At 37.4% G+C, this 18,966-nt stretch overlaps 1 protein-coding gene across 2 annotated transcripts; it reads left to right on the top strand.

Moving 5' to 3' along the window:
* The first annotated feature begins 259 nt into the window (after positions 1-259).
* Positions 260-17,116, top strand: LOC115434842 (uncharacterized). Of its 2 annotated transcripts, none has more exons than XM_030156965.1 (6): positions 260-518; positions 1,033-1,089; positions 2,738-3,106; positions 13,282-13,521; positions 16,319-16,418; positions 16,698-17,116. In XM_030156965.1, the coding sequence occupies exons 2-6, from the start codon at positions 1,038-1,040 to the stop codon at positions 16,756-16,758; spliced, it is 822 nt and encodes a 273-aa protein (XP_030012825.1). In that variant the 5' UTR covers positions 260-518; positions 1,033-1,037; the 3' UTR covers positions 16,759-17,116. The 2 variants fall into 2 exon arrangements, with proteins under 2 accessions (XP_030012825.1, XP_030012824.1); XM_030156964.1 differs by having other exon boundaries at positions 1,030-1,089.
* The last annotated feature ends 1,850 nt before the right edge of the window (positions 17,117-18,966 follow it).

Raw genomic sequence — 18,966 nt, 5'->3', positions numbered from 1 at the left:
TAAGAATACCATTTCACTTTATCTCTGTTTACAAACAACGCCCTGACTGTGGAGTGGAAATCCAACATGCTGTGGGAGCTCGGACACAAGGATGTAAGGAGAGTTTATTTAACAATGGAAAGTTCACTGATTTAAAATACAAAACAGTAGGGACTCTTTTACCGTACAGGAAAGAGGCGGAGAGTCCAGAGGGGGGGAGGAAATCGGATTGCTTGAAAACAAGGTTGACGCAGGACATGAGTCACAGATTGAAGCTGAAAAGCCCAGAAAAAGGTCAGGGAGAGAGAGACACAAAGGCCCCGAAACCTTAGAGCTAGTAGCTTGTATCAACTCTAGTGCACAGACTCAGATCACTTTTGGATTCTTGCAATGCAATGGTGCTTTGAAGATACTGTTTTATTCCGGGCTATAAATCTACCTGTGCAGTCAGTCTTGATCACACCTTGAACTGTGGGAAAATAACCTTTGAGTGGAAGCACTCTGGCACGACTGCAACTGTTTGTCTGGACGGTAGTAAGGTAGGTAGGGGGGGTTGAATCCCACTGTGGTGGTGGTGGTGGGTTTGTGGAGATCTTCAAGGTAAACAACAAAGGAGGGGATTTCAGGTTATATTTAATGCATGCAGGCTGGGTTTGTGCTCCTGCATTGCTATCAGTGTTTTTCCTCTGAGTTATGTTGCAGCAGCTGTGCTTGAGGGGGTTCATTTTAGTTTTGGCAGCAGACCCGTCCTTATTTTGTTCCAAGTTGTGACTCTAGTGCAGTGTGCAAAAAGCCAACACTGGATACTTCAACAAATAAATTAAAGAGAGAGAAAAAAAAAAAAAAAAATACCCTAAACATTTTTGGATTACATTTTTTAATAGAGAGACGTGCTGTTTTAATTGTTTTTGTGCCCTCGTTTTAATTTCGCTGTCTCTCCAGAGGTAGTGTTATTAGTAGTGTTGTTGCCGTGGCGCCCCTGCAGAGGAAACTGTGTGCTGTTTCTAAGGTCATGGACAAATTCCTCTCTCTGTTCTCTGTCTCTATCAGCAGGTGTTATGGATCTACAGTATTTCCTGAGCTGGAGAGTTGCCCTGCTGCTTCTCTTAAGTAAGGCTCCTTTTGGTTGTAAGCACTATTTTAATGATTTTTGCTTAAAACCCCTGCAAAATATAATCCTCGTAATCCTCTTTTTTTTTTTTTTCTTTCCGCGTACCAGATAAAACAGAAGCGCTTCTTTTTTATGCTGTGAGGGGACACAAAGAGAAATCATGGCAGCATTCAGATGGTGTCCCCTTCCACCCCTACTCCCCCCGATGATTTGTTTAAAATCTTTTGCATCAGTAACCACACTTGCATTATTTACGTCCCCTTCATTCTTTGCTTATCAAGGCTACTGTAGATGCATGATTAATACGCCTCGTGGTAAATGCAAGGAAGCTTACCAGGTCCACTGCAGTTTTGACACAAGATTTTAAGCTATTGATGGGGTTTGATGGATATCACATTAGGTGTGGATGTCCCGTTGCCATAAATCATCAGTTGACACAGTTTGACAGAAAACAGCTATACATATTCATAGAGTACATACTCAGGACAGAGATGAAGTATTACGCTATTGCCTGTTTTATTAACTTTCCATTAAGCCCGAAACAACGCCTCTAGTCCTCCAACAGCCAAAAGGACACAACTGATGAATATTAAATACGTTGGAAATACCCAGTGAGAAGTAACTAAGTATAGTTTCTTTCATTTTGACATTTCTGTATCTTATTTGAGGGGCCTTTTACATTCAAACCCCACATTTTAGCACAAATATCTGCACTTTCTGCTCCTTAAATTTACAAACCAGTCACCCTACTTCGATTGTAAAGCATCTGGGGTGAAAATATTGACTATTTTTATTTGGATTCTTTTTATTTTTACAATATCAAGACAGATGTCTGCCGAAATGGATGGGACAATAACAACAAATCATGCACAACAAATAGATAAAAACCACATAAAAGGCATAACAAGACCAAAACAAACAAACCTGTAGTCACTAATTTCATGGTTTTGTCTTTATTTTTCTTTCGATATGTGAGATCTTATCTGAAAATATGACAATACTACAAGACGAAAACAATGAAAAACACCTAAAAGACTAAATTAACATGAAAAACGCCCCTGCAGTGTCTGATTTCTGTGTGGGGTTTTTTTGTTCCAATCTGTGCAGCATGAGTTTATTGTCAACTAGATAAGATCAACAGAAGATAAAAACTGATTAAGAGGTCAAACAATGTCAGGAACAGAACAAAGATGCAGAGATGGCTTTTGTAACAGTCAAGTTAAAAAACAAAAAAAGAGTGTAATTTGAATGTTCCTTCAACAGAACGAAAATGGCAAAAACAATATGAGAAAAAAGCAGCTTAAAAGTCATAACAAGACACACATTTCTAGAGAAAAGAGGCTGAGTTCTGCTTTGTACACTGCAGTAAAGTTAATATTTATTATTTTCAGTTTAATGCATTTACAATATATAAATATTAGAGGAGATTGAGTTTGTTTTGAACGTAAACATACAGTATAAATGTCCATCAGATGACTAGTTTGGACTTGTATAATTTGTGTGCATTTTGGAGCGTGCACTTCTCCACTTCTACCCTGTAAGAAATGAACCTGTACTTCTACTTGAGTAAAGAAAGTGTGTATTTTTCTGCTGAATGTTCAACCAGCAGGTTCTGATAAGCATGCAATAACAAATCTGTGTCCTCAGTGCCATGTGGGTTCCAGAGTGTGTCCGTGTACATCCTGAATGAAGACCCTGTGCATGTAATCTCCGGCACAAACCTGGTTCTCCGTGCCCGGATGGAGCATGAACCCCAAGAAGAGGTCTCCATGGTAACGTGGGAACGGGAGCCCGAGACCGGGAGCGCGTCCGGCAGAATGACACTGGCCAAGTGCCCTGGCAAGAGCGGCAAGTGTGCTGGTACAAAGCCACATGTCCATGCGAACGTGGAGCAGCAGGAAACGACACTTCAGATTAATGGATACAACAACAGGGTGGATGGCGGCTTGTACAGTTTGACTGTGACGGACAGCACAGGAGCCAAGGCCACAGTCTACTGCGTCGTCAGGGAGTATGGTAATGGCACGCAACATGTGAGGGATTTCATTCTTTAGATAATTATGCATCTAATGCAGGGGGGTCAAACTCATTTTAGCTCAGGGGCCACATGCAGCCTAACATGATCTAAAGTGGGCAGGACCAGTAGATTTTGTTTTATTTTGTTGTTTATTTTGGTTCGTTTTGTTGCTTATTTTTGTTCATTTTGTAGATTTTGGTTCATTTTGTTGCTTATTTTTGTTTGTTTTATTGCTTATTTTTGTTCATTTTGTAGATTTTGGTTCATTTTGTTGCTTATTTTTGTTCATTTTGTAGATTTTTGTTTACTTTGTTGCTTATTTTGGTTCATTTTGTTGCTATTTTTGCTTGTTTTGTTGCTTATTTTTGTTCATTTTGTGGATTTTGTTAAATATAGGATAAGAACTGATAAATAATGTCAACTCCAAAGTTTTCTCTATGTTTTTGAGTGGGGAAAAAAGTAACATTCCATGATGAAAATGTTTACACCTACAAACTGTAATTGAACATAACATGAACAAATATGAACAACCTGAAAATTCTTTTGAAAAATAAGTGCAATTTTAAGAGTAATACACCTTAGTTTATCATTTATACATGTGCATGACAACTTACAGATCACAGTGGAACTAAAAATGCACACAACATTTAATAACAGGCAGAATATTGGTAAAATTCCACATACTTCTCATATCATAGGACACTTCAGGTTGTTCATATTTGTTCAGGTTACTCACATTTTTTGTAAAAGGCTAGTCTGTAAATGTAAACATTTTGGTTTTATTTTTTACCTTTTTTTTTTATTTTTTAACTAAAACAAAGTTTTCAGCAGTTTTCATTATTTATAGGTTGTTATGATTGTAGTTTACTGGTCTGATCCACTTTAGATTGAATTGACCTAAAATGATTTTTACACTATTGATTGTTAATATCTTCAGTGTAATTTTTGCATTTCACAAATTCATCCCAGAGGTCAGACTGGACCCTTTGACAGGCCGGATTCGGCCCCCAGGCCGCATGTTTGACAACTGTGATCTAATGTATCACTGAAAATACAGCCAATGGGAAAACGCTATTTCAAAATCAGTTTATTTACTGAATAAAAATGCCAACTTGTGAGCTTCCAACTCTTCCAGTGAAGGATTTGTAGGTTTTGTCTGCATTACATCTTTTAATCTAATCATTTTATTTCAAGGTCCACTTAGTAGCTGTTGTGAAGCTTTCCACAGTATTAGATGAGATAGCTCTGTTGCCATGGAATCATAGATTTTTACATTTCTGTTTGAATTAAGGCCATCCTCTCAATTCTGTCTTAACTAAAACATGTTTTTTAGCTATAAATTTAATTACAGGACTCCCCTGTGACAAAACACATCCAAACTGGTGTGATTAACAATCTGCCATTTATGGATGAAAATGGCACGACACACTATGTCCTTGTTTCAAAGTCATCCTCAACCTGCAAGACTGATGCTCATGTAGAGGCATGTGTTTGGATCTTTAATACACCGTGAACTCACAGCTGATTTTAACTAGTTTCAACAGACTCATTTTCCAGTGTGTTAAGGTTAGAAAATTGAATGCAACTGTATTCCTCTTTTCAGAACCATTAGACTCACTTGATGGGAAACAGCTTTACTACATTTGCGTACAGGTGCCAATCTGGGTCAGTTTGGGGTGCCCATGGCTCAGGAGGTAGAACGGGGTCGTCCAGTAACCAAAGGGTTGGTGGTTCAAATCCCGCTATGTCCTAGTCATGTGCTATTGTGTCCTTGGGCAAGACCCCCCCACCTCCAGTGTCACTCATGCTAGTGTATGAATGTTCAGTGGTGGTCAGAGGGGCTGTAGTTTACCACCACCAGAATGTGAGAGTGAATGAATAATGGATCACTAAAGTAAAGTGCTTCTAGCAGTACTGGTTCAACCAACCTCTTAACTCTGCGCATACCTGTCAAGTTTTGGATTTGAAAATGAGGGAAATTTTTCGGCGCCCACCGCAAGCCATCCCACTGCCCCAACCAAGCTTCACTGTCCTTTACATTTTAACACAGATGTACAAGAAATCCAAAATACCACTTTGTCAACCAAATTTACAAATTACAATTAGTGATCAGAATATGATAGGCTTACCTTTGTTGACACTAAAATGCTCTTAACATTTCTATGTTGTGATACAGCCTACATGAAAACACAGAGGAGCGTTGAAGTACATTTCAAATTCAATGTTTTTAAGTTAGAAATTTTCATTTTATTTTCAGTACACAAACGGAAACATGCTGTCCCATTTTTCCAGATATTTACAAGAGTTCTTAGTTTTTTTTGCCGGAGTGCCTTCTCCATCACATCCATCCATCTTTCACCTATGTTTTTTGTTTTACCGCTGTCTGCACTACTAACCTTGAGACACCTCAGACCTAGGCTACTGCAGATGGCGGTTCTCGCGAGGCCAGTGACAGAGCTCAGCTAGGAGAGACAGAAGAATGTCTTTCATTATTATTATTTTGTTATGATATGGGAGATTTACGGGATAATATTAATAAGGGAGGACAGCAGGAAAGGGGGGTAAAATACAGTTGTTTCCCAGCCAAAATGGGAGACTTGACAGGTATGACTCTGTGAGAGGCTTGTTTGTTTTTAGGATGCTATTTCTTGAGTAGTGCAAGTGACATCAACCTTTGGTTTCTGAACTGCCCTGTAGTTTGGCCATTGTCATATTGGCTTTTTGGTGCCAGAAGTGACCGTATTTGGACAAGAGAGGCAGAACAAACTGTACAACACACAAAAGGAGTGTCTAAAAACACTAAATTTGAGGAAAAGGGTACTCAGAACAAGAGAAATATCTGTCGTGCAGTAGGATAACTTCACTTAAAAAGATTTCTTGAATTAAGATTGTTAAATCTAGAAATAAGCATGTCTACAGATGTATGAACACTTACAATAAGAAATTAACTCTTAAAAAAAGATATTATGATCTAACACTTCTAAACCTAATTTTTTTTATCTTGGTAAAAACCAACCTACCCTCAGCTATGCCTATGATCATGAGCTTTGGGTCATGACCGAAAGGACAAGATCCTGGATACAAGCGGTCGAAAAGAGTTTCCTCCGCAGGGTGGCTGGGCGCACCCTTAGGGATAGGGTGAGGAGCTCAGCCACCAGGGAGGAGCTCGGAGTAGAGCCGCTGCTCCTCCACATTGAGAGGGGCCAACTGAGGTGGCTCGGGCATCTGTTTTGGATGCCTCCTTGACGCCTCCCTGGGGAGATGTTCCGGGCATGTCCCACCAGGAGGAGACCTCGGGGAAGACCCAGGACATGTTGGAGAGACTATGTCTCTTGGCTGGCCTGGGAACGCCTCAGGGTTCCCCCGGAAGAGCTGGAGGAGGTGTCTGGGGAGAGGGAAGTCTGGGCATCCCTGCTTAGACTGTTGCCCCCGCGACCCGGCCCCGGATAAGCAATGGATGGATGGATGGATGGATGGTAAAAACCAAATAATTTGCAGTGTACACTAGGGGTCAGAGGTGAGCTAATGCTAAGCGTGATCATACTGACTCTCTAAAATGGTTAAAAAAAAAAATAAATTATATATATATATATATATATATATATATATATATATATATATATATATATATATATATATATATTTTTTTTTTTTTTTTTTTTTTTTTTTTTTTTTTTTAAATCAAGCAATGTGTAATGAAGCAATTTTACAGCCCTCATTGTTGAACCTATTACATGAAACTACAGTCAGTCATAGCAGACATAAGAACTTCTATTCAACTAGCACGTAGATTCCCTCAAGCTCAAGATGTGGTCGTTTTTATGCTGTTGTGTATTTGTGCATACAGTACCGCATTTGTCCAGCAGTCACCGCCAAAGCGTTCTGGCCATAGCAACGTGATTGTAAGGCTATTGTGTTCCAAAATTACTAATATCTCCCAAAATATTGGCCCTATCAGCTCACCGTTTTTGCTACTGTCTGCCTTGACCAAAAATACATAAATATGACAAACTATAGCAGTCAGCACTTTATAGATTTTATACAGCTTTAAGGTGATTCCACATTGGCTTCATTTTGGATCTGAGGTCCTTGTACCGTAAACATTCAGCGGCAAACACTGGCTCATCACAGTGGGAGATCACAGCACATAAATGAAATGCAAATTATTTTACCACAGAAGCCAGTTAGTGAACTTATGAAGCACACCATACTGTTTATTACAACACATTGTTTGCAAAATGTTCAAACATTTAACTTAAAGACAGAAATACACAATATTTCTACACAATGCAATTCTCTGCAACTTACCTCTACATGTCTAATACACTGCAAAAATCAAAATCTTACCAAGTGTATTTTTCTCATTTCCAGTCCACATATCTCATCACACTTAAAATAAGACATAATCACCTAAAGAGTAACTTCTCAGTGAGATACAAGAACTTATTTTTAGACAATAGCTCTGGAAAATCTTATTTCAAGAAACCTTACCAAGATATTTTTCACTTGTTGCGTTGGCAAATTTTTTGCTTGAATTAAAGCTATACCTACCGATGTGGCATTTCTCACAGCACTTAGTAAAAGTTTGAACGTGAACAACCCGCCTCCCTCCAAAGCCCCGCCCGCTCATCCCAAGTCGTCAGAAATGGACGCATGGTCAGAGCCCCGTTCGGCACTATTTGACGCAGGGGGTACCCCTTCTGCGTCGGATTTCGACGCGGAGGGCAGCCTGATAGAACTGCATGTAAATCCCTCAGTGTCATTGAGCTCTGACGCTTTCCTCTTACCTGATGCGCGTGATGGAAGCGGAGATGGAAGTGGAGGTTCGGTCCACTTCAGCGTGTCCATGGACCCCTCCCTCAGTAATCAGATCCATCATCCACCTGCCGCGGCCCCTGTTCCATCAGTAGATCCTGAATTTAAGGGTCTGGTCTGTGCAGCACTGGGTCAGTGTCTTCAGGGGATGGGGTGCCCAGCACGCGCACTGTGAACGCGCGGCCTCCGCGAATTTTCTGTGGACATTTGAGGTTTCATAGTCCATACATTTATCGTCTTACATAATCCTACATTGTGTGACACCAAGTACATGTACCTGAATCAGTACTGCGGTCATAAAAGCTGAGCTTCCTGCAGACCTATCTGTTCAGTCCAGTACAGCTGACTTCCGGACTTTAACTCCATCCTTCATTCATCAGACTCTTGTTTGTTCCCCTTAGTTGTTGTTGATGTTAATAAACTCGTTTTTCCCTTCCACATGTGCATGTCAGTTCTATCCATACACATCATAGACAGTAGACTGTGGCCAGTGACAGGAGGAGCAGCGTGAGTGAAGCGTCAGATTCAGAGGGACACATATCAGATGCGGAGCGCGATAATGGATTGAATGCTGAACGGCCGTAATGGATGATTGACAGGAGGCTCAGCCAGGTTCGACCAATTATTTCATTCGGACCGACTAAAATGATTGGTCAGACTTTTATCAGAACTATATGAGAATTAAACATTTTTGAGTTTCAAAACCTGGTGGAATTCTTTTATATTTTAGTTTGACACATGCTTATTAGGAGCATTTTAAGATGACAAAAGAAAAGTGTAAAAATGCCACATCATATGGTATAGCTTTAAAAGAGTTCAAGTAAAGCAACTGATGGAAATTAGTACTGACTCATAGTTCTATAGAAAACACATTCTATAAAAAACATTAAATAAATAAAATCTTGAATTAAGCAAAAAAACAAAAAAAAAACAAACAAACTTGAATTTAGCAAAAAAAAAAAAAAAATCTACCAATGTATCAAGTGAAAATTATCTTGGTAAGATTTCTTGAAATAAGATTTTCAAGATCTATTATCTAAAAAAAAAGTTCTTATATCTCACTTACAAGTTACTCTTTAGGTGATTATGTCTTATTTGAAGTGTGATGAGATATTTTGACTAGAAATGAGAAAAATACACTGGGTAAGATTTAGATTTTTGCAGTGTAGTCCAGGGTTAGGGCTGCCACTGGTATTTACCAACTAGAGAGAGCACTACAGAGACAATAAATCCAACAAAAGACTATATAATACAGTTATAGGTGGAATCACATTAACTATAAAACCCTGACACCCCCGTCAGTTAGTCTGTCCATCATTTTGGTTCCAATCTAATATATTAAAACGCTAAAGTCACACAACAGTCAGATGAAGGTGAAATTGTTTTTGTCCGGACAGTCTAATTGGTTTGAAGAACCTCCTGGGCTTCAGTTCCCTGTTGGCAACAACTGTCTGACAGGAGGGGAAAGGTTTTAGAAACAGCAGCACAAAAACCCAAACTAACCTTTTCAGACCTCCATGCGGTTTTGCGTCGGGTGTATTGTGATTCTCTGTTCGGCAGACATCATGAACACCTCCTGTCACGTACATCCACCCCTGACCCCTCACACTTTGAGGAAGAGGTTTAAAGCTCATTGTTGATATTGTAAAGAAAAACTTCCTTTGTCTCCTCTTGGCTTTTACTTATTTTATAGAAAGCACAGAAGAGAAGAATCTCTGGTTTAGTCAAATTGGGATGTTTTCAATAGGTTATTCTCCTTCATTGTTGCAAAAAAAGATGAAGTAAGTCATCTCAAAATAATGTCTTCTCTCAAAATGTGTTTTTATTGCAAAACATTAACATAAGATATGAAAAATAATGAGATACTCTAAATATTAAGAACTTCCTTTGTCTCCTCTTGGCTTTTAGTTATTTTATAGAAAGCACAGGAGAAATGAATCTCTGGTTTTGTAAATTTGGGATGTTTTCAATCGGTTATTCTCCTTAACTGTGATGAAAAAAGATGAAGTAAGTCATCTCAAAATAATGCCTTCTCTCAAAATGTGTCTTTATTGCAAAATGTTAACTTAAGATATGAAAAATAATGACATACTCTAAATATAAAGTCATTATTTTGAGATACTAACTCCATCTCTTTTTTTCACCACACTGACAGGAATTAGGTTCTATAACTAAGGTAGAGTATATTAATAGATAATGGGGAAAAAAAAAAAAAAGAGAGAGAATTATTCCACAGTCTATATAGACCATCAATAGCCATGAGGTTACAAAGATCATGGGATGTTTCTGTCATTAGAGAAAAGCAGAAGTTGTCAGTTTGACCCTGTAAAGCCTGAACCATTAAATCATTGACAGAAAACTCCAGTACTTTGAAACTGGAGCCTTTATTGGTCCTTCTGAACAACCAAAAAAATGTTTTTCAAATATCAATTTCTATATATGAGTTTCAACTTTGTATCATATTTGATGCATCAGGTCTCAATGCTCAAATATGATTAATTTTGAACAAACAAAAACGTAATATAACACAAACATGTCTAACAAATTGGTAATTCCTTTTCAAAATGTGCAAAATTCTGCCTCCTTCCTCATTAATGATAATCTTGTAGTGTCACTGTTGAATGAATTCCTCGCCCCTGGTGGATTATCAGTGTATTACATGTATCTAATTGTATACATCAAGTTTTTCAAGAAAAAAAATATCACATTGATCATGTAGAGGGCTTCAAAACTCATGTATCAAATATGACACATTTGGTGTTATAGGGTTAAAGGCAAATATGGATGATTTTATAACATTTTAGATTTGTTTTCGAGGAGCATTTTATTTTCATAAATAAGTAATGCTGTATATGAGAGGATGCACAGCTCAAAAACAAAATCAACAGTTATCAGCCTCCTACATTCTGGTCTCTGGAGCATTAACTTCAGCAATTACCAACGGTATAATGAATGTGCTTTAATTTAACACCAGCAGGCATTGTTTCTTTCTGATGGCGGATGTCTTATTTAATAATGGAACACTTGAAATTAAATGTGCCTATAGGCTTTGCTTTCTTGTTTCCCTTTTGTTTCTGATGAGTCCATCCTCACCCGTAGTTTTCGAGTTTTCCGTCAAAGTGTCTTTGCGTTTCCTCTCATCCGTCGTCTCTTAACAGTATCAATTCATCTCCTCTGCTCATGTACATCTGCTTGTTCAGCTTCCAGGGTTTTCCATCATCACTTTCTCCCACATTATGCTTCTCTCAGTGGTCTCATTATAGTCTCAGAAAGTGAACCAGTTTCTCTTGACGGCATTAAACGTCTCATGATTCTTTGTCGTAGACGCACTTGGAGATCCATGTGCCATTATTCTCATTTTATACAGCCAGATGCCCACAGCAGAGCACTTCACATCTATCTGCCTCAGATTTTTTACCAGGTTACATTCTTTTATCTAATGCTTTTAGGCTCAGCGGCTGATAGGCCATGAGCTATTATGAAAGGGCTGTCTGTCGTCGTCTTCATCATCTTCATCAGCATCATCAAACATCTTCTCTGACGAAACTACCGGTCGGATTCATTTCACATTCTATATGTAGCTTCCTTAGGACAATATCTACAAAGTCTGTTCACAGTTTTGAGATAATTAGATTTTTTATTTTCTAGCAATTGTTTTTAAATATTAAAAATGTGCCTTTACTTATAATGGTTCATATTTTGATGGTTTATAACATAGAAATAGTTACAGATACCAATACAGTTATTAATCACTGATGGGAAGTCATATATGGACTTTCATTTAGGTCCATGACCTTTGACCTTGAGTGATTTTGAAGGGTCAAATTCAAGGTCACCAATGTCTACATTTTAACAATCGTCTTCTCCAAAACTACTTGTCGGATTCATTACCCCACCCCCCGAAGGGGAGGCAAGAAGTATTGTTTTTGGTTCAGTTTGTTTCTTTGTTTAACACTCTAGCAGCAAAACTATTGACTGAATTCATATCAAATTGGGTTTATAGATTGCCAGTGACCCATAATAGATTTGGTTACATTTTGGGAAAAGTAGGTCAAAGGTAAAATTTGTTATGCATTTTTTAAATCTTAATTTTATCCCATGTACTTACAATGGGTGAAATTTTGAATGTCTATAAAAATATCAATTTTGTTTCAGTTTACTTCAAACTTGGCACATATATAGAGGCAACTCATATGCTGACATCAGCTGGATCAATGCCAAAATAAGTTACAATGCATGTGAGGGTCGGAGTTTCTTGTGCCTGGTACCACTTGTTTTAATTTTTTAATGTAGCTTCCTTGGGACACTGTCCCAAGGGACAAAGTGTCTTCTCAGTTTTGAAAAAATTCAATGTTTGAATTTTTGACAAATTTTTGAAATATAAAAATTGTGCCTTTATTTATAATGAGCTGTTTTTTGATGGTTTACAACACAGGTGTCAAATATGCAGCCCGAGGGCCAAATTCAGCCCGCTAAAGGATCCAATCTGGCCCACAGGATGAATTTGTGAAATGTAAAAATTACACTAAGATATGAACAATCCTTTTAGTTCAGGATCCACATTCAGACCAATTCAATCTCAACTGGGCAGGACCAGTAAAATACTATCATAATAACATATAAATAATGACAACTCCAAGTTTTTCTCTTTGTAAATGTAAATATTTTCAGGTATTTACACTAAAACAAAGTATAATTTCACAAAAAATGTGAATAACCTGAACAAATATGAACAACCTGAAATGCCTTAAGAGTTTGTTTTTTTGTTTGTTTGTTTGTTTGTTTTCAATTTTAACAATATTCTGCCTGTTATTAAATGTTTTGCATGTTTGTAGATCCACTGTGGTCTGTACGTTATAATGTACATGTGTAACTGAGGCAGAATATTGTTAAAATTACACTTATTTTTTCAGTTTGTTCATGCTATTCACATCATTCGAAAGGATAGTTTGTCGATGTAAATCTTTTCATGATGTAAATATACTTTTTTCGCTCTAAAACAGAGAAAAGTTTGGAGTTGACATTATTTACATATTATTATGTTATTATTTTACTGGTCTGGCCCACTTCAGATCAAATTTAGCTGAATGTGGAACTGAACAAAAATGAGCTTGACACCCCTAGTTTACAACATAGAAATGGTTCAGTATAGTTACTATTGAGCACTGATAGGAAGTCATATATGGACCTTCATTTAATTTGTCGAGTTCTCCTCCAGTGACAGCACCACCCACTTTTACTTGACAAATTGAAGTTGTTCTTGCTTCTTGATAGGACATACCAGTGACATACAGGGTCATTGCTCCTGTTTTTTCCACTTGTGTTGATGCTCACCCTCACCCCTATCTTGTCTTTCCAGAGCCAGTCCACCACGTCTCTGTCAGCATCAACGTGTCCGACTCCTCCTTGGTTTGTGGCGAGGCCTGGGGGACCGATCCACACTTCACCTGGTTCCACGAGAGAGCTGCCATCAGTCAATCGGTGGGAAGAGTCTCCTTGGACGGCACTACGCTGTTTATAACCATGACCCCCATTTGTGGACACTTCACCTGCATGGTTAGCAATAAACTCGGCTACACTTCAGCTACCTACTCTGCAGGTGAGAGTGGAGTCTGTATGAGCCTCTGTACGAAAGCACTGCTTTTAGAAATGTGTGATCTGTGCACTGTCTGCAATAATAATAGTAATAATAATAATAATAATAATAATAATAATAATAATAATAATAATAATGATAATGGGTAAAATTTCTATAGTGCTTTTCAAGGCACCCAAAGTGCGTTACATTATTGATCCATTATTCATTCAATACCATGTTAGCTTTAGTGGAGTATTACCTACGTTACTAAAAACTGCACTAATGGGCATGGAAGCCCATTTCTGCCCTGTGATGAGAGAAAAAAAAAACTCTGAAAGACTCTATAGGTCAAAATAATGACCTAGCATCTCACAACAATGTGGAATTTCATCAAAGTTTAAAAAAATAAAAATAAATTAGAGGCTTTCTTAAAATAACGGGGGGAAAAAATGACTCCAAATAATTACAAATTTTGTTCAAATGTCAAGAAACTTTCTCAAACTATTGACTTAGTGTTAGACTTATTATTATTACAATGATTTGTGACTTTCTTAGGATGAAATCTTTCTCAGAATAACATAAAATAATGAGCTAGTATATCAAAATAACAGAAATCAGGAAAAGCAATGAGATTTTTTTTTCTTAAAATAACAAGAAAACTTCTCAAAATGATAGAAAAAGCTTTCAAAACAATGACAAGCTTTCTCAAAATGGCAGGAAAGTTACTTAAAATAATGAGTTTGTAACTTACAATGACTGAGTATCACACCTTCTCAAAATGAGTCCAAATCCCTCCAGATTAATTATTTTCATTCATACTGACTCATTTTAATTTACACAATCTGTTTTCATCCCAAAATGACCTCCATAAGTTTGTCTCTTTGTAAACCAATCATTTTGTGAAACACTAATATTCATAATCTAACATGGGTTACTCACAGTGATAAACCCTTATGTAACCACTGAACATTTTCAGCCGCTTTTCTCTGGCTGGATGGCTGTAGTGCTTCGGTTCACTCTCAGCACCCTTGTAGCGTCGTCTTTGGTCACAGTAGGCAGCTCAGATAAGCCCACTGCCCCGGACACTGAATACTGAATACTGGCCTAAGGATGTACCAGATGACCTCAAATAAACTCGCAATGAATGCTAATAGCACTGATTGTTTACTGGAAATGAGAAACAACCAACTTTTGCAATTATGGTGACCACAAATACTATACTATACTGTACTATACTATACTATACTATACTATACTATACTATACTATACTATACTATACTATACTATACGTTATATATCATACTATATTGTACTATACTATACTATACTATACCAAACTATATTGTACTGGAGGGTACTATACTATACTGCACTATACTGTACTATATTGTGCTGTACTGTACTATACAGTACTATAATATATTATACTATACTGTACTACAGTACACTATACTGTACTATACTACACTATACTATATTATTCTATTCTATTCTATTCTATTCTATTCGTTATATACCATACTATATTGTACTGTACTATACTATACTTCATTACACTATACCAAACTATATTGCACTGGAGGGTACTATACTATATGACACTATATTGTGCTGTACTGTGTATAGTATAGTATAGTATAGTATAGTATAGTATAGTATAGTATATGGCACTGGAATGTATGGTACTATACCATACTATACAACACTAGACTGTACTGTTCAATACTATACAACACTATACTGTACTATACTACATTGGACTTTACTGTACTTTACTATACTTTACTATACTATACTATACTATACTATAATATACTATACTGGAATGTACTGTACTATACTATACTATACTACACTATACTATACTATACTATACTACATTGGACTTTACTGTATATACTATACTGTACTATACTATACTATGTTACGCTATGCTATGCTATGCTATATTATACTGGACTGGACTGTAAAATACTATAATATACTCTACTATACTTTTCTATACTACACTATACTATACTAAACTACACTATTACTATACTATACTATATTGTACTGGAATGGACTATACTATACTCTACTACACTGGACTTTATTATACTATACTATACTACACTATACTAGACTACACTGGACTATACTATACTATACTATACTATACTATACTATACTATACTATACTATACTATACTATACTATATTGTACTGGAATGGACTATACTATACTCTACTACACTGGACTTTATTATACTATACTACACTACACTATACTAGACTACACTGGACTATACTATACTATACTATAATATAATATAATATAATATAATATAATATAATATAATATAATATAATATAATATACTGTTGACTTTAAGTCAGTTCTCTTGTGCTGTATCATGGTTATTCTGCAATAAGCCTCCTGGATATTGGACCTTGTGTCTATCTGACACGGCAGAGTGCTGATTGGACTTTATTCTGTGTATTGTATCCACTGGTGGTGTTTCAGTGATAAAGGATTTTCCACTGTGAGATCAATAAATCGCTACTGCCATTACCGCAACTGCTGCTACCACTGCTGCTAAACAGCCGAGACAAATGCAATTTTCTGTATCTGCCAACAGGCGTGATGATCTTACAGACACTGGTGGTATTTCTGGATACCTCCTGTTCACTTCCTTTGCAGTTCCAGTCACTTTAGTGGCTGTGCAGACTTGTTGCAGTGAACCCCTTTGGCCCTCCAGGGCAACTGTGTCATATGGTTTGTGTTTTTAGTTTTTTTTTCCCTCACCGGTTGCGTGTCTTTTTCCTGTTTGACAGCACCTTGCGAGACAGAGGGCAGAGGGATGACAGCAGCCGTGGTGTGCCTGGTCCTCCTGCTGCTGCTGGTCGGAGGAGCGCTGGTGTTTGTGCTGTGGAGGTATGTTAATGCTCACAGACACTGGCAGACACGGCCACAAATCTCATTTCAGGCTATGCTCTGATAATAAAACCAAAGCACTGACACACAATAGACAGCAGTAGCAGCTGTTTTAAGAGGAAAGAAAACAACAAAAAGCAACACAGCCATCTCCCACATGAGAGGTGAAGCACATGAGGCCTGACAACCCGGCCTGTGTCAGATGACAACACAATTGTCACGTTTTGTCGAGCCCGTGTGTAGTTTGTCACTCTAAATTGGACACTTGGTTCTTTTCAGGAGACACAGACACAATAATAGAGGAGAGAGGCTTCAAGAACATTTGGATGACAACATCTGAAAAGAAAACAAAAAGGCGGAAAGTCCCAAACAATCTTCTGTTATTCAGAGGGCTCTCGGAGAAGAGTCGGACTAATGGTCAAGACTGAGAGGGAGGAACTTCCTGTGCTGTGAGCAGTATGACCTTACACTGGACTTCAACAAAGTGAAGAGTGAACTGCTTGTTGGCAAATGGAAAAATATCTAAAAATAGATATTCAGCTTGAAGTTCCAGCAATGTTTTTACACTGCCTCCTGCTGGACTGATCCTAACATTATGTATTTAATAAAAAATAATCGTTTCGTAAACTTCTATCATCTATACACTGGAATGTACTGTCATGCTTTTACAATAAAATCTGAGGAAAAACTTCATGATTGAATCAGTTGTCAATAAATGTATGAGTAATGTTTCCTTTCCTTTCATGTAAGAGCAGGAGCACTGTAAGAAGGAGAACAGAGATGATGAATCTAAGGGTTTATGATGAACAGGGGCCACAGAAAATAGTAGAACATGAGTCAATTTCTTTAATGAAAATTATTGACCCACCACCATAAAAAATGTTGGCTTCACCAAGTACTGGTAAACGTATTTGTTTCTTTGCATTAGTTTTGCTTTGTTTAAGGCAAAAAAGAATGAAATCCAGTCAGCGTCCATCATGTGTAGGGAACACTGAGCCTGTTTACATGACCATAAAAGTACGATAACTGGGAGTAATCAGATAATTGTAATAATCAGATCTGACACATTTACATGCACTTAAGAAATACAATAATCGAAAACCCATTATCGGATTTCTTTATGCACGTACATAGTGATGGCAAACCCAAACTTCCTGTTATTGAGCCTGTTTACATGCACACCAATACTCTGATTATAATCTGATTTCTGGAGTTATCAGATTTGTCAAGTGGCCATGTAAACACTAGGCAAGGCAAGGCAAGGCAGATTTATTTGTATGGTACAATTCATACACAGGGCAATTCACAGTGCTTTACAAAAATGGAAAAGAGACAGATTAAAAACACACAATTATAATTAAAACATAATCAATAAAACATAAATAATAATCAATTGAAACAAGATAAAAGAGAAGAGTGCAGATAGAACCCTTTCAGTTGTTCTATGTACATTTGAACAGAGCTGTTTTCAGCCTGGACTTAAACATTGTCACAGTAGAGGTCTGTCTCACATCATCAGGAAGACTGTTCCAGAGTTTAGCTGCATGGAACGGAAACGCAGAGCCATTTAATTTTTTTAAAATTTAAAAAAAAAAAAAAAATTTAAGGAGGGAGTGTCCGATTGCCTGTCAATTTAGCGTTACTGGAGAGGCATTGGGCAGGAGGAGAATGTTCAAGCAGAAAAAAAGAGTGCTTGCGCACCGCGCATGTCTCATGGCAAGAAGTTAGTAAAAAAATACCAGTTTGAAGCATGAGGTGAGCATACTGGAGGAGGCAGAGCTGGAAGACTGGTCGAAACTGGAGAAAAGTTTGAGAGTGAGTGAGTGACCACCTGTGAGTAATGAGCTAAAGAAAAAGGATGCACTTTTCAGAAAGAAAAGATGTGCAATTTTTTCCATATGTTTACACACATTTATTGTTCTTGTTCTGAGGAGAATAAAATGCTATTTCATAAGAAAATGTCTTATTTTCTTCTTCATTTTTAGGCTACAACTAGTCCACATAATGTACCGTGATATGTTTTTTTGTCAAATTCCAGCATTTGCCTGATGTCACCTCTCATGTCATGGATTTAGCCCACACATTTGAAGTAACTATTTTTTTTCACAGTAAGATAATATTTACTGCCGCACCAATTAAGCACCTTTAAAATGTAATGTCAATCATCACATGTAGCCTTTTTGATCATTAAAACATTGGTGTTTAATAACAATGCCAAAATCATAAAAGTGCCAGTCTGTCATACAGCTCTTTTCAGTGATTGGCTCCTGGCTTAACAGCTCCCTTCAAGAAGCCAAAAATTCCATCATTAATAATTTGCCAGTATATAAAGTATTTTCTATTTGGAAAGAAGGTAAGATTAACCTGGCATAAGGCTACTGGTACATGAAGAGGAAAGCCATTTTTCAGCCTATGGCTCTCACTCATGGTGCAGCTATATAAAAAATACAAAAACAAACACAAAAAGGCCAATAAACATTGTCATACACACATTAAGTCCAAATTGACACTAACACCACAACCCCGCTGAACCCCTACACATAAAAAT

This window comes from Sphaeramia orbicularis, chromosome 16 (genome assembly GCF_902148855.1).
Source record: "Sphaeramia orbicularis chromosome 16, fSphaOr1.1, whole genome shotgun sequence".
Taxonomy (NCBI): Eukaryota; Metazoa; Chordata; class Actinopteri; order Kurtiformes; family Apogonidae; genus Sphaeramia; species Sphaeramia orbicularis.
This window is presented reverse-complemented; position numbering and strand designations above follow the sequence as displayed.

What these genes read in the sequence shown, in the direction of transcription:
- LOC115434842 (XM_030156965.1), top strand. Translation starts at nt 1,038, where the DNA reads ATGGATCTACAGTATTTCCTGAGCTGGAGAGTTGCCCTGCTGCTTCTC. An exon ending in TGCCCTGCTGCTTCTCTTAA is followed by an intron (nt 1,090 to 2,737) that starts GTAAGGCTCCTT and finishes CTGTGTCCTCAG; the next exon opens with TGCCATGTGGGTTCCAGAGT. An exon ending in CTGCGTCGTCAGGGAGTATG is followed by an intron (nt 3,107 to 13,281) that starts GTAATGGCACGC and finishes TTGTCTTTCCAG; the next exon opens with AGCCAGTCCACCACGTCTCT.